Raw genomic sequence first — 15,520 nt, forward strand, 5'->3', positions numbered from 1 at the left:
AGGGGCCGGGGCGCGGGCGGCCGCGCACCGTCAGGCGGAAGCCGGGGAGCCGAGGCGAGCCTCCAGGACGGCCTGCGGGCTCCGCGGAAGGGAGCGCGCCCCGCCCGCCGCCCCGGCCCCGCCCGCCGCTCCCGGTCCGTCCCCGGCGGCGCTCCCCACCCAAGCCCCGCCCACCGCCCCGGCTCCGCCCACCGCCCGGCCCCGCCCACCGTTGGCGCCTGCGCGCGGCCCGTGAGGCCTGCCGGTCAGTGGGTCTGAAGTCCGGCGGCGCCGGCGTCCGGAGGTGGCGGGTTCGAGTCCTCGCGGCCGCGCCGCAGCCCCAGTGCCCGTCCCCGACGCGCGGGCACGACCGTTGCGGGCAGCGCGGCCGCGGCCTGCGCGGCGAATCTGCCGCCGCGAATCGGCGGGCTCGGCGGCGGCGGCGGCCTCGCGAGAGTCGGGCGGGCGGACGCGCGGGCGGGCGGGGGCCGGGGCCGGGGCCGGGGCCGGGGCGGAGGGGCCCGCGCGGGCGCCGCCGTCATGACGGGCCGCGTGTGCCGCGGCTGCGGCGGCACCGACATCGAGCTGGACACGGCGCGCGGCGACGCCGTGTGCACCGGCTGCGGCTCGGTGCTCGAGGACAACATCATCGTGTCGGAGGTGCAGTTCGTGGAGAACAGCGGCGGCGGCTCGTCGGCCGTGGGCCAGTTCGTGTCGCTGGACGGTGCGTCCGCCCGGCCGGGGGCGCGGGGGGCGCGGGGGGGCGCGGGGGGCGTGGGGGACACCGAGGACGCCGCGGACCCTGGCGTGCGGGTCACCGGGTGGCAGCCCTGCCGTAGCCAGGTGGTCCCCCAGTGCCCGAGCACCCAGGGCCCCCACGCCCCGCACCCGGGCGGGAGCTGATAACGGAATGCACAGGAGGGACACCGGTGACGCGGCCGTCCTGTCCCCCCAGACCTCCGGTAACACGCCGCTTCGGCCGGCTGTGGGACGGCTCGGTGCGGGTCAGGGAGCCCGCCCAGCGAGCACAAAGAAAGTTCAGTAGCCCCAAGTCCCGGGAGCTGGCTCCGCAAGCCGCCCGTCCCCGCCGCACCGCGCGGGCTGTGCTCTGGGTCCCCACCTCTGGGGCGGCGTCTTCCCCTCCGCCGCTGCCGGTGACTTGGCCCTGGAGGGTGCTGGTGTCCGTGGCGGGTCCTGTCGTGGCTGCGGCGTGACCCTCCCCAGGACGGAGGACGGGCTGTGGAAGGCGCTGGGAGGGGACGGAGCTGCTGCAGCCCGTGGGATGCCCTCGGTGCACACAGTGTCCTTTCTGCAGCCCGTGCTCCTGGGCCGCGCGAGCGCCCGGCCAGCGGGCCCTGGGAAGTGGCTGCAGTCGTGCAGGGCGGGGGTGCGGCCGCGGGGTCGGTGTCCGTTGCCGGCCTCTTCCCCGCCGCGTCGCGGACCTTGAGCTGTTCGTGGAGGAGAGCCTGGGCAGCAGTTCCGGGGTCCTCCGCTTACACGGTCCCGGTGCCCCTGAGCAAGGCCCGTGTCTCTGTCTCGCGGCCCAGCGACCTGCCTGCCTCGTGCCCAGGCTGGAGGGGGCGCTCTGTGCCGCCCACTGAGTGTTCCCGCAGCCCTAGGTTTTCGGCCGGTGAAGGTGAGGAAGCCCCATTCTGCGCCGGGTTCCCCGAGAGTCGTTACCGCCAGCGAGCGGCGCTGGACTGGCTGCTGCGGGACCGCCGGCTGGTCTCCGCGTCTTCAGTCGCGGGCGAGCGCGAGCCTTCCCGCCGGACCTGCCTTTCCTCAGGGTAAACCCACCTGGTCCTAGAGCGTTGCTGTCGCGGGCGGCGGAGTCGCTGTGCTGGGGGTCTGCTGGGTGCTGTGTGGATACCGAGGTGATGGCTCTCGTGGGACCCGTGGGGACCCGCTCCGTCCCTCGTGTTTTGGACGAGACCGTAGCGTTGCTGTTCTTGCTTCCCTGAGCGGTGGTGCCACTCACCAGTGGAGACGTCTGGGCCCAGAGGTTTTCTTTCCGGACGGTTCGCAGCCCCGAGTCCCGGATCTTGGGCAGCGTGGGCTGTAGTTCATTCGCGGTCACCCTCTCCCCGGGGGCGGCTTGGCGGTCGGATGGCGTGGTCCAGGCTTGGTCCATTTGCTCTAAGCGGCAGAGCTGTGGCTGCCCTTCCTTCATCCTTTGAGGTCTGCGGGGTCTCTCGTGGTACCCCGTTCTCTGGCCCCACACTTCCTTTCCCGTCTTCTCTCTTCCCTTTGTCCGTCCTGCGGGAAGTTGGCCGCTTCAGATGAGCTTTGCGAGGAGCGGTTGGGGTCTGCCTGGCTTCTCCCTCCCGCTCTCCGCCCAGCATCTCTGACGCAGGGCGCGTGTCCGCATGCGCTTCTGGGACGACTTCCTGGGGTGACTTCCTGGGATGCCGGGGCGAGGGCTGTGCAGCACCGTCTTGTGGGTGTGTCACACATTGTCAGACTGTCCCTCGAGTCCCTGGAAAGAGTGAGGACAACAGGAAGGACAGACGGTTGCAGGAGCCAACACTTAGGGGCCCTGTGGAAGGGCGCTGTGCTGAGCACACCCCGCACCTGCCCACGGGCCGCCCCCCAGCAGTTGGGGACACAGGCTGCAGGGGACAGGGCGCCCCAAGAGAGTCGCGGACGTGAGCAGGGTGCTCCCGCCGGCGTGCAGTGAAGCCGTCTCACAGCCAGCTGCCCCGGGAAGGCGCGGTTCCACGGTGTGAAGACGCTTCCCCAGCCCAGCCCCGCTCTGTCCCGGGGCTTGTCCTCCGGGGGGGGCCCGCAGGGAGGGGTTGCAGATGCTGCGTGGCTCTTAGCCCCAGGCTGGGGAGAGGTGGCTCCTGGGGCCGCGGCTCAGTGCTCTGCCGTCCCCCCGCCCCCCATGCCCGCTCAGGGCCGTGATCTCACGACCTGCTGACGTGGGTTCCCCCAGCTCCCAGGCAGAGGCGCGTGCCAGCGGCTCCTCTCGGGCCCTCCTCCGCTGCAGCCTCACCTGGAAGCTGAGCTTGCTTCTTGGTGCTCAAGGCCTGAGATCCCTCCCATGGGCCCTCATCGGGGGCCCACGGTCACTGTCTTCCCTGTTCCTTGAGAACTGCATAAGGACCGTTAGCACCGCGGCACACCTGGGACTCTGTAGATGAGACGCCAGGGCCATGGGGCTAGAAGCCCTGCCTCTGTGGGCTCCTGACGGGGCTCTTTCTGGCAAGCACCCATTGTGGGCCACGCCTGGCCTCTGGGACCCAGGAGCTCTGGTCCCCGAGTCCCCGGAAGATACTCTTGGACCAGCCCAGTGTGAGGCCGGGGTCCAGTGCTGGTGGTGTGAGTGCTCCTGGGGACCCGATGGGCACGGGTGTGAGGAAGGCGACCAGCCGAGAGGAGGGGTGGCTGTGTGAGGACGGCACGTGGCTCGGCGTGGCCAGACTGGCAAGTCAGTGGGCAAAGTCGGCCTGGTTGGGGCCTTAGTGGGGTCCTGAGGCAGGGTCCTGCCTCTCCCCTGGGGAGGGGCTCGGCCTGTGTGTGGCTTCCCAGCGGGGTAGGAGTGAGTGTGCGGTGCCGTGTGTCTACCCTGAGGGAGCCAGCAGCCCTCCCCCCGGCTGTCCCCTCTGCTACCGGTGGTGCCGACCCCGCTGTGGACCTCCCCCTGGACGTGTCAGCACCGCTCCCCAGAGACGCGGCCTGCAGGCGGAGGGAGCTCCAGCACCCAGCCGCCTGTGGTTCCTGCTCCCCTGGGGTCCTTTCCCCTGTCCCCCAGGGAGCTCCTGCCGTGGTTTCCACAGTCACAGCTTTTCACGGCTGCAGACGTCGGCTTGTCAGTCACGGCGTCTGTGAGCGCCGCGTTGTCACAGACAGCAGTGCTGAAGTCCTTTCCACACGCTTGTGTTGATGCGCCCCCAGCCATAATACAGTGAGGAAGGTTTGCAGCCCCCAAACCTGGACGGGGAGGGCTCCCAGGACCGGGGCCACTCTTGCTCGCTGGGAAAGGTCCCTCTGCCCTGGGGAACGGTGGGACCCGTGCCCGCCTGCCTGGCTGTGCCCGGCCCGGCCGCCTGTGACTTAGGCCTCTGAGCACAGGGTGGTGTCCTGGCCAGAGGGCCTGTTCTCAGGAGACGTCGGCTGAACTCCGCTCAAGGCCCCGGCTGGACAGGGCTGCTCTGTCTCCGACGTCGCTGCTGGCGTTTCTCGGCGCCACGCTCCATGCTGTATGGCTTCCAGAATCGGTGTTCATCCCTTCGGAACAGGGTCTTTGGGCGCGGCAGCGGGTGGAGAGGGGTCTCCGCTTAGCTCCCTGTGTCACCCTGTGTCCGTGTCCAGGCGGCGTCCCGGAGCACAGCACTGCCATCGCCTGGTCCGGGGTTTTCTGGGAGCCCCCGAGGGGCTCGTGTCCCGGACTGCTGAGCCCACCTCCAGGGCGTCTGGGGAAGGGCTCAGCAGCAGTGACAGAGACCCTCCCTGTAAGTCGGGTCCCTAAAGGCTGTGCTCAGCCGCGTGGTGGAGTATGTGGGTGAACAGGGGTGGTTCAGGGGTGCTGAGGCCCCACAGCCCGGCCTCCTCTCCCCGGTGTTGAGGTGCTGGTGTTGCTGGCTTTGGTCCCTGCGCTCACAGGGGCCAGGCTTGCGGTGGCCCCTCGGCTCCTGGGTCTGCAGGTGGCGGTGGCATGGGGCGTGGCATCGGGCCTTCTGCCGCCGTCTGCGAGGGGGCAGTCTTGGCCCGGTTGTCCCATCCTCTGGCCGCCCCGCTGGTGCGCTTTTGTTGCAGCGCCGTCCGCGAAGATTTCTGGGGTGCTGAGAAGTGGCGGGAGTAGCCTGAAGGGGTCTGAAGGCCAGACACACCCTGCCTTGGCCGTTGTGCCCACAGGCAGTCGTTCTGCTTCCCGTTCAGAGCCCCTCGGCCTCCTGCCTTAGCGGTGAGACCCGCCAAACACGCACTTTTTGTACCGCGCACGCGCACATTCCAGATTTCGTGTCCTCTAACCCAGCCCTGGCGGGTGTTGTCTGCTGGGTGCCAGACTCTGCCTCCGGGTGGCCGGCGGGCTTGCCGGGGGCACTGAGTCTGGAGGGGACCAGATCCCAGTGTGTCCTGAGAGCACCTGATGCCCTGAGGCTGCACTGGGGACCTCCGGGAGCATGGGGCAGGGGTGTGTGTGTGTGCGCGTGCACCGGCCCGTGTGCGAACGGGTCCGGAGACCACCCCGGACGGAGCCGTGCGGGACACGGTGGCCGGTCCTCCGGGAGAGGCGGGGACGGACAGCACGGGAACAGCAAGTAGAAGTCTCGGAAGAGCGGAAGGGGGTGGCCTCTGGCGGTTTGGCGAGATTCCGAGGAGGAAGGAGATCACGTTTAATACCCAACCAGAGTGCAGTCGCTCTTCTTCCTTTTTTTTAAAGGTTTTGTTTATTTGAGAGAGCGGGCATGGGGGGAGGGAAAAGCGGGGATCTCCCCAGGTAGCACCTCGGTGGGGTCTGCCTGGCGCCTTCTGTGTCTGAGCCGGGGGCGGGGGCGGGGGCCGGCGAGACACCCCTGGTTCTTGTTCCTGCAGGCGGGGCTTTGTAGGGTTCATAGTGTTTCAGTGTCCTTTTTCTTCCCTTTTTCTAGAGGCCGTATTTATTTGAGAGAGGAAAGAGGGACAGAGAGAGAGAGAGTGTGAGCACCAGCAGGTGGAGAAGCAGAGGCAGAGGCAGAGGGAGCCCAACGTGGGGCTCGATCCCAGGACCCGGAGATCATGACCTGAGTTGAAGGCAGACAGTTAATGACGGAGCCCCCCAGGCGCCCCCGTTATCCTTCTTTTGTTTTTTTAATATTTTATTCATTTGACAGAGACAGAGATCACAAGCAGGCAGAGAGGCAGGCAGAGAGAGAGGAGGAAGCAGGCTCCCCGCTGAGCAGAGAGCCCGATGCGGGGCTCGATCCCGGGACCCTGAGATCATGACCTGAGCCAAAGGCAGAGGCTTTAACCCAATGAGCCCCCCAGGCGCCCCTGTTATCCTTCTTCTAATGCAGTAGTGCAACTGTTTATTAAAAGTACACATGCGTTTTAAGTATGACAACATGGTGACGTTTCTCTTTTCGTAAATTAAAAGCTGGGGAGGTGCTGGAGACAAACAGGCCAAGGTGTGGCTGCCGTGGCCAGGTGCTTTGAGTGTGTAGGCCTTCCTCATGGTTCCCGTATGAGAAGATGGCAAATGTAGAGATCCCCAGGTTGGAAGAGGCCACCATCGCCGAAACTGCTGGGTAGGAGATGCAGAGCCCTGACCTCAGCCCTGCAGCCCCGGGTCGGGCTCTAGGGGACTGGCAGGTGGTTTGCTGGTGGTTTGGGGAACCCCTTGGTGCCCGTCCAGGTGGTTGAATGTCCTCTGGGCCCTGCAGCTCTCCAGCCCCCAACAGGCCTAGCCTGACCCTCTCCAGGCCCTTGAGGACTCGCTGCTGGTCCCTGTCCCTCCCTGTCCTGTGTGACCAGTTAGTTTCCTGAGGACAGGTCGTCTGCGGCGGTGCTCTGCTGGGGCAGCAGTAGAAACCAGAGCTCTGGGTGACAGCAAATCTATCCCCAGGTGGTGAGTGGCCCCTGTCCTGGGCACCACACTCTACCGGACAGGGTCACTGGGAGGGTCCTGAGGCTTTGGTAACCATGGTAACCACGCAGGAAGCAGCTGAGGACGCTGCCTGGCTGGGGTCTTGCCCTCCCAAGGCCCCTCTGCCCTGCCGTGGGGGTGGGAGTGCCAGGCCCCGGGCAGCAGGCTCCTGGCCAGCCCAGCCCAGCCCAGCCCGGGGCCCAGCAGAGCCCACCTGTTGCTCTTTTCCGTGTTCTCTTGTCTTATTTCTTCTCGTTGCTGACTGAACTTCAGACGTGTTTTGCTGAGAGCGTTAAGGAATCTGTGGGGGCTGCTTCGGGGTTTGGTTGCGGTCCCAGGCATGCTGGACACCATGCTTGCTCTCCACTGTCCGTGCTGCTGGCTGGCCGTGGGTGATCCGGAGGTCTCCGCTGGCCACACACGTGGGTCATGTGCTTTCCCTGGGGCCTGTTCCGGACACAATCTGGGTTCCCAGTCCTCCCAGGGCTGAGTTTCCATTTCATTGTCACGTGTGTCCTGGTCCATCCCGCAGGCCCGACATCCTGCAGCTGAGGCTGTGAGGTGTCCTCTACGCGCAGAAGCCTCTCAGCCCTCTGTGGACACGCTCACAAACGCACTGGCCCATAGGATGGCCGCGCTTCCCCGCTCTGCTGCCTTTCCTCGGCCACCTGACGGTGGGGCGCTTCAGTCCGGCAGGCGATCCAGACGGCCGCCTGCCTGTTCGCAGAGTGTAACGGCCAAGTCCCAGCCCCAGGGCCATGCAGAGCGGAGTGCATGGCCCATCCTGGGGCGTCTCGGCATTGGTGCAGGACCCAAGGCAGGGTGCCTGCAGGCCTGGCTGTGGCCACTCCTTGGGACCGGGGCCCCCTAGGCTGTCGTTCTGTGGGTGGGCTGCACACGGGTGGGTGAGGAGTGCCTCCTGTAGGCCGGCTGGCTCATAGGCTCTGGACCACAGAGGCCCACAGTCCTATGCCTGGGGGGACGGGTGCAATGACCAGCGGCCGCGGGCAGGTGTAACTCCTGTGCGAGGGCTGAGACGGGGCATGCGGAGGGCCCTGGGGCGGGTGAGCTGTGCTCTCTCTAGCTGCCACGGGCCAGCGTGTGCTCTGGAACACGTTAGAGAGTGTGGGTGGGCGTGGCCCCCTGCCATGGCTCAAGGTCAGGGCCACACGCGTCCTGGCGTGCCCGAGGGTGCGGAGGTTTGCCAGTTGCTAAGAGTGGCAGGGGAGGCCCCAGTCCTCCAGCCGTGAATGCTGATCCCACGTGTCCTCGCTTCACAAACGCCCCATGCCGTGAGGTCGGCTGGTGTAGTTCTCTCCTGCAGGGGCTGACTAATCAGTTGGGTTTGTTCTTCTAGGTGCTGGCAAAACCCCAACGCTGGGCGGCGGCTTCCACGTGAACCTGGGAAAGGAGTCCAGAGCTCAGACCCTGCAGAATGGTACTCCCGCGGTGGGCGCCCTGGAGGAGGGCAGGGTTCCGGGGGCGAGGGCGGGGGCGGGCGGCCTGCAGTGACCCTGGCGAGTGCTTCCTGAAGCGGTCGAACAGGAGTGTCTTACTCCTGACTTCTGGGGAAAGTGCCCGGTCTCGCACCGGTAAGTAGGACGTTAGCTGTGGTCAGCTCAGGGGGGGTCGCGTCCTGCCAGGCCCTCTTGGATGTTTGCGTGAGGACAGTCTCAGGAACGTCAGGCCCGGCACAGTGCCTCCTGCTGCTGCACCCTGCGTTCTGTGGTCTTCACGCGTGGACCTCGGAGACCCCGCAGCTTCCGCACAGACTCCGCAGTAAAGCATCGCGGCGCAGAGTCACACGGACTGGGGGTCCCGGCGCCTGCGGAAGTTCGCACTCTGCTGTGGTCTGTTACACGCGCGGTAGCGTCACGTCTGGGAGGTCAGTGTGCGCGCCTCGGTTAAAACTCCTCCTTGCTAACCACGCTCACCGCCGTCTGGGCTCCCAGCCCGGCCCCGTCTTCGCTGGAGCAGGTCCGGCCCCCACGGCGCCGGCTGCTGACCGGTGGCGGGTGCTGGGCCTGGGGTGCCCACGGCAATTTCTTAAAAGAAGACAGGAAGGACGCTGGTGGCACCGACGGGCTCTTCCTTTCACGAACGATTTCTCAGTAGCAGGCGACGCTGCTGGACAGCATCTGACCCACGGGAGAACTTCTTCCCAAACGGGCGTCGGTCCTCCCCAACCTGCCGCTGCGTTGTGACCCAGTGTGCGGGACAGTCTAGGTCCCTTGTCGTCTCAGCCGCCCGCACGGCCTCTCCCCCGGGAGCAGTCCCCGTGTCAGGACCGCACCTTCCCCGCTCGCCCACAAGACGCCCGCCGCCGCCTTTCAAGATTGATCGGGAGACTGTGGCCGTTCAGTCCCGTCTTCTGGCCCCGCTTCTGGCTCTGGTTCTCTCGCTGTTTCCACCACATCGGCAGGGACTCCCCCCACTCGAGACTCGGACCCTCACCGTCACCCACGACGGCTGGAATCCACTTCCTCCGAACCCCTGTGGATCTCTGACTCTTCCCACACGTCGTGGCTCTTCTCGACGGCATCTGGAACGGAGAATCCTTTTCGGGATGTTTCCATCGACTTTGCCCCGATCCATCAGAGGAATCACTATTAGGGCAGCTACAGCCTTAGGACAGGCATTTCTTGATAATAAGACTTAAAAATCAAAGTGATTCCTTGATCCGTAGGCTGGCTGTCGTGGCAGCAGGCGTGAGCACAACATTAATCTCATCATCCATCTCCGTCCAGGCTCTTGGGCGCCCAGGTGCCCTGCCAGTGAGCAGTAAGGTTTGCTGGACTTTTTTTTTTTTAAGATTTTATTTATTTATTTATTTGAGAGAAAAAGCATACGCAGGGGGAGCAGAAGAGGGAGAGGGAGAAGCAGATCCTGCTGAGCAGGCAGTGGGGCTCGATCCCAGGACCCTGGGGTCACGACCTGAGCCAAAGGCAGAGGCTTAACCGACTGAGGCACCCAGGCGCCCCCGAGCAGTAGTTCTGGCAGGAGATCTCTTGTTCTCTGAGCAGCGGGTCTCAGCAGCGGGCTGGAAATACTCAGTAAACCGTGTCATCGGGGCTGTGGTTCCGCTCGTGGAGCGCAGGCAGATAGAGGCAGGAGGACTGCAGGGGCCCAGGTGTTCAGGAGGGTGAGTGAGCGCGGCTTCCACTCCGAGTCACCGGCTGCGTCGCCACTCACAGGAGCCTCAGCCCGGCCTCCGGAGCTTAGACGACAGGCACTGGGCTCGCCTCTCCGGCTGCGGAGTCCTAGATGGCCCCTGCACGGCTCGCTCTTCGGGAGAACGTGCTTGGCCTCTCCACGGGCATGGCGGGCTCCCCTCGCACGGGTGGTGACGGAGCCGGCTGCTGCCTTAAGCCCGAGCCCGCCTGTGCCGCCTCCAGTCTTTCCCGGTGCAGGCGCGTCCCCTCGCCGCCTCCAGGGGACGGAAGAGTCGGGGCCTGGCTCCGGACCAGGCTTTCGCGGGAGGGAATGTCGTGGCGGCCGGTTTGATCTCTCCGGACCACTCAGCCTTTCTCCGATCGGCGCGAAGGCCGTCTCGCCTTCTTATCCCTGTGCTCGCTGGAGTGGCACTTTTAATTTCCTTCGAGAACTTTTCCTTTGCATCCACGGCCAGGCTCACTGTCTGATGTCAGAGGCCAAGCTGTCGGCCTCTCTCGCCTTCCACGTGCCTTCCTCTCCGCACTCACTTCCAGCTTTGATGTAAAGCGAGAGACGGCGGCTCTTCCTTTCACCGGACACCACTTGGCGACCACCGTAGGCTTGTCTAACCGGCCGAATTCCAACATTGTTGTGTCTCAGGGACCAGGGAGGCCCGAGGAGAGGGGGAGGGAGGGGGAACGGCTGGTGGGGGGAGCCGTCAGGACACACGCCACATTGATGAGGTTCATGGTCTTCCGTGGGTGTGGTTCGCCACGGCCAGAAGCCATTGCAGCAGGAACACCGAAGATCACGGCTCACAGACGACCGTAATGGCCCAAACAATGAGTAAAGTTTTGAAATGTTGGGAGAACTACCAAAGTGTGACCCAGAGACACATACTGAGCAAGTGTGGTCGGGAAAATGGCGCCCACAGCGGTGCTGGCAGCAGGGTGCCAGGAGCCCTCCGCCTGTGAGGACCGCGGCGTCTCTGCAGGACAAGACGCCCGCCTGCTGGGGAGGCGGCTGGGAGAGCTTTGCGCTCAGGGACCTCCACCCTGTGGGTGCGTGTGGGACCCGCTCCGGCCACGGCCCGGGCGTGTGGTCAGCACCTCGGACGCGTGCTCCTTCCTTCACGGCCGTGGTTTGCTCTTAGCGTGGCTCTTTCTCGTGAGTGGGGACGCCGTGTGCAGGATCTCCGTCCTTTGAAACGGTGGATGCTTGCCTTATGGCCCGGCACGTGGTCGCGTCTGGTCCCCAGGGCTCGTGAAAGGAGGGTTTTTCTGCACACGTGTGTGCATGTCCCTCGGGCCAGGCTCCTCGCGATGCTTGCTGAGTTCGGTTTGGCTCATTCTGTCCCCTGAGGGCACATGAAGACCCCCACGGTGACGGTGGGTCCCCCCGTAGCGTGGTCGGGCTTCTGTCCGACCGGGCACGCACAGACGTGGACGTGTTCCTGGTGGGCAGCCCGACCGGCTGGTGCACAAGGAGCGCTCTGCCCCCGACCCCTGGCGCTGGCCCAGCTCCGCCCACTTCCTTCCCGCGGGTGCAGCCACACCGTGTGCTTCCTCCTCGGCGGACCTGAAGGTCGCCGTGTGTGCAGGACGTTTCCCGGTGCAGAGCGTCTGCTCCCACACCCAGCACGCTGTGTCCACCGGGCTCGCGCGTGCGTCTGAGCCCGCACCGTCGTGAGAGCGGCCTGGGTGCCCACACACGTGGTGGAAGACCGCAGAAGCAGTGCATCCCGTGAGGAGGACTGACCCCTGGTGCAGTGTGAAGCCGACAGGGCGGGGTGTTCCAGGGGTGTCAGCCGAGCTCCGGGGGGAAGCGCTCTGCCGCCCGGGCAGCCTGCCGCCCGGGCAGCCTGCAGCCCTGAGACCCTCGCTGTGGGCCTCTGCAGACCCGTCCGCGGGGCTCCTGCTGGGGGATGGCGGCCTGGTGCCTGCAGGACGGCCTGACTGCCCCTCCAGCAGCCTGGGTGGGTGTCCCCTCCTGCCACGGTCAGCATCACATCTTTGCCCCCTGAGTCGGGGCTGCGGGGCTCAGGGAGGCCAGCGGGTCCAGCCCCTGTCCTGTTGCTTCTGACCAGAGCTGTCCACACAGTGCTGGGGCCGGCGCGGTCCTTCCCTGGGCCTGCGCAGTATTGCCCTCCTGTCCCCAGAGATTTCCTTCTCTCTTGGCGCTGGCGGGTGGACGGCGTTTCATCTCCTTCCTGTCACCTGGCACGTCGCCGCGGGTCCTGCACACACTGTCGAAGGCGTACTTGGCGCGTCTCTGAAGTGTTGGGGCTCCTCCCACCTGCTGTGGGCCTCGTGCCTTCCATGCCTGCCGCTGCGTCCCCGCTGCTGGGTGCTGGTGCCCCTCCTGCCCCGTGGGCACGCGGTGCACTGACCCGCCGCGGAGCGGCGCTCATGGGAGCCCCGGCCGGATGCCACACCCTCTGCCAGCTTTGGGTGCAGCCTGGGAACGGAGCTTCCGGAGCTTCCGTCGGTGTAGGTGTGTTAGGTGCTGCTTGCCGCTCTAGGAGACGGGAGAGCTGGGGCGTGAGCCGCCTGACAGCGTCGGCCCTGGTCGAGGTGCACGCTCGTGGGGCTTTGCCATGTCCTGGCCTCCGTCCCGAATGGCGCTGCTGCGCACACCTTTCCCAGGCCGGTCTCTGGTTTGTGGCAGTGGACTCCGGGTGTGGTTTGCAAGCAGGCCCACGAGAGAGACCCTGCGGGCCCCTTGTCCTCGCTCTGGGCACATGCGGAGGGCCCGGCAGGTGCCCCGCAGAAGGCAGGAGCTGGTGACCCGGGCCGTCAGCATGGAAGGTGACTGCCAGGCTGTCGGTCTCTCTCTTCATCTTTCCCACCTGGGCCCTTTGCAGTTTCCGTCTGTCTTTGGAGTCGTGGCTCGATGGGTCCTCTTCTTGGGAGACACTTCTGTCCTTTCCGTGTGTCTGTCTGCGAAGTACTCGGAGAGTGTGGGGCACCGGACGCACCGGCGGTCAGCGCACTGCCCTCTGAGCGTCCGTGCTGACGTGGGCCTCACCGGTCAGGGAGGTTGTGTTCCCGGAGGCCAAGCTGCTGCTCTGCCCTGGGGCCTGTGCTGTGTGGGGGCACCACGCGGCCGCCCTCTAGGGGCTTCCCTTCCGGCCACCAGCCACAGCCACCCGTGTCGTCTTTCGGTGACGGCAGCTGGTGGGCATATGCCCGCGGGGGGCGTCTGGGGCAGCCGGGGACTGTGCTCATGTGAGCACGGCTGAGCCGTCCGCCCGCCGCCCACGGCCCTATGAGCGCAGGACCACGCGGTCCCTGGTGTCCACCGTGTGTGCGCTTGGGCCGTCGGGAGGGCCCGTTCCTGGGAGGCGCCCGCCCGCTGTGCCTTTGCAGGCGTGTTTTGAGAAGTTGAGCTGCCGTTCTGTCCCTGCTTGGTCGATGTTTTCACACATCCCGGGCCCGAGTCCTTGCTGGAACGCACGCACCGTGGGCCCTTGCCCCAGCTGATGGCTGGGCTTTTCACGCTCCTGTCTCCTAAGGCATAGAAGTGTCCGAGTTTCCGTGAAGTCCGAATACGTTGGCTTTCTATGTTAGGGGGTTTTGTGACTTAAGAAATCGTGTCTCCTCCAAGATCTGAGGACCCCCCGTGTTTGCGTCCGGAGGCGTTGTTTCCTGGTGCGCAGTTAGGGCTGGGACCTACCGCGGGTCGGTCTCACGCAGGTGGCGTCAGGGTGCGGTGAGGTTTCCATCTCTCAGTGCGGAAGTCCAGGTGTCCCGCCCATCAGCAAGGCCGTCCTTTCCGCAGGATGCTGAACTGGTCCATTTGTCCCCAGTGGCCATATGTGGGACAGTCGACCCCCGCCTGTGCTGGGGCACCAGAGTCTGTGGTGTCTCTGTAATGGTGCTCTGTGGGTCTGCGTGTGCCGAGGCCGGCACGCTTACCGAGGCCTCCCACGTGAGGCTCTCGCGCTGTCCCCCTTCAGCCCGGTCTCGGCTTCTCTGGCTCCCTTGTGTGGCCGAGTATGGCAGTCGGCTGTGGCTGTCCGCAGGGAGACTTGCCCAGAGTTTGGTTGGGGTCAGCTGGTGCAGAATGGCTCCGTTTCCTTAGAAATGTGGTCACCGGTAGCTGCCGCCCCCTGGGCAGTCCCGTGGTCTGTGACCGCCATTACTCCTGCCCCTTTCCCCATCTTCACGCTGTCACTCATGTCCCGGGCTCCGTGCGTGTTCCTGCTGTGTGCCTGTGGCTGCTGTCCCCGGCGCCGTGGGGCAGGGTGGTGACCGTGTGTGTTCTTGGCCGGCTCCTGACCTTGGCGTGACAGTGGCCACTGGCGTGTTGTCCGCAGGCATGATGTTAGCATTTCGTCACATGTCCGTGTGGGTCTGTTGAAGTACTGGTATGGGTTTTCTTTATGTCCGGTTGCTGTGGTGAACTGCCCTGATCCTGTGGATGTTAGGCTCCCCTCGTGCTTCTGGGGCAAGCCCCCTGGGGCCACGGGGCGCCCTGTGTGCTGTCTGTAAGGGCCCCAGCGTCCTCCTAGATGTGGGAGAGGACATGAAGCCATCTGGGCCTTCAGTTTTCTTTCTTAAGCCTAAAGGTGGAAGGAGCAGCTTCTCGGATACGACGCCTCCTCATAGGGTTTTGTGGGACCACTTCGGTTCTCTTCCCCCTTGTCGGGCTTGGTAAGACGTCATTTTCAGACTCAGACTGTTGTTGGGGTCGCTGGTAAGACCCTCCCCCTGGGCTCCGGGGCCTCCTGACGCGGGAGGACGGCCTTCTCCCCTCCCGACCATGCTGATCTGTGCTTCCCCCCGTTCCCCTCAAGCGGTCTCGCTGGGGACCGATCAGGCTGGCAGCCGTGTTCACCTCCGCAGAGCGTCCGCTCGTGCCCTCTGTCCTGTTTGCTTCCGGCCTGGCTGGAGTCCTCTCTCCCTCATTCCTTCCCTGCGACGTTTCCGGCTCCCTGTTCGTCTGCAGCTTCTTGGCGTGGAAGATCTGGCCACTGTTCCAGGCCTTCTCGTGGTGGCGTCTGCGAGGACAGCGTGGATGGCCGCGGGCTCTGCTCAGCCGGGACCCTCAAGCTCAGAGACGGCGCTTTCTCCCTTTTGTTCCGTGGCCTTCTTCACGCTTGGTTTTAAACGACTTCTGGTCTCCCAGCGCAGTTGCCGGGCCGGCCCCTGGAGCGCGCCCTCGACCAGCGCCCCTGGTGCAGGGGTCCCCCACCGCCCGGCTGCTGGGCCGCTGCTTGTCCCAGGGGCTGCGAGCCGCCTCGCCGTCCTCAGCCTCCTCCCGTCCTCGACCGTTTCTCCCTGGGCACATTCGAGCAGTCCTGGCCGTGGATTTGGGGCGATCCCTTGTCTTTGCCCCACGTCAGGGTGTATGGGCTCCCGTGCCTTGGCACTGGTGACCCAGCCTTGTGTGCTGCCGCGTCCCTCCCTTCCCCGTGCTGTGCTCCTTAGAGACCGGCCCCCGAGACCGGCGGGCTGGGGCTGTGCCACGACCGGCAGAGCCGTGGAGATGGGTCACGCTTCTCCCCCGAGTGTGGCGCTGCCCCCGCGGCCTCGCCGTCCACCTTCCTTCTGCCCCACAGTGCTCGCGCCCGTGTCCCCGCCCTCAGTTCTGTGTGCGAGTCGAGTCCTTGCTCCACAGGACTGGGGTTTCTCCCCGTGGCCTCCCGCTGTCCTTATGCTGTGTCCTTGTTCTTTCCGATGACCCTCCTGCAGGAGTCTGCGCCGCATCTGGAGGGAGAAGCCTCTGAGGCAGCTGCGAGCCTCCCTGTGGACCCCGCTGGCAGCCGCCCTCCGCCCCGAGCCCAGTGGCAAGGTCTTTATCTGTGTCTGCTCAGCC

The 15,520-nt window shown here is 65.6% G+C and overlaps 1 protein-coding gene across 1 annotated transcript in view; it reads left to right on the forward strand.

Moving 5' to 3' along the window:
• The first annotated feature begins 468 nt into the window (after positions 1-468).
• BRF1 (BRF1 RNA polymerase III transcription initiation factor subunit) overlaps positions 469-15,520 on the forward strand; it is a 38,597-nt gene continuing 23,545 nt past the window's right edge. The window contains exons 1-2 of the mRNA XM_032839641.1: positions 469-703; positions 7,905-7,985. Coding sequence (XP_032695532.1) covers positions 520-703; positions 7,905-7,985 — 265 coding nt within the window. The 5' untranslated portion in view covers positions 469-519. The remainder of the gene's footprint in view (positions 704-7,904; positions 7,986-15,520) is intronic.

The sequence above is a fragment of the Lontra canadensis genome, unplaced genomic scaffold, assembly GCF_010015895.1.
Source record: "Lontra canadensis isolate GAN:19392208 unplaced genomic scaffold, GSC_riverotter_1.0 scaffold108, whole genome shotgun sequence".
NCBI lineage: Eukaryota > Metazoa > Chordata > Mammalia > Carnivora > Mustelidae > Lontra > Lontra canadensis.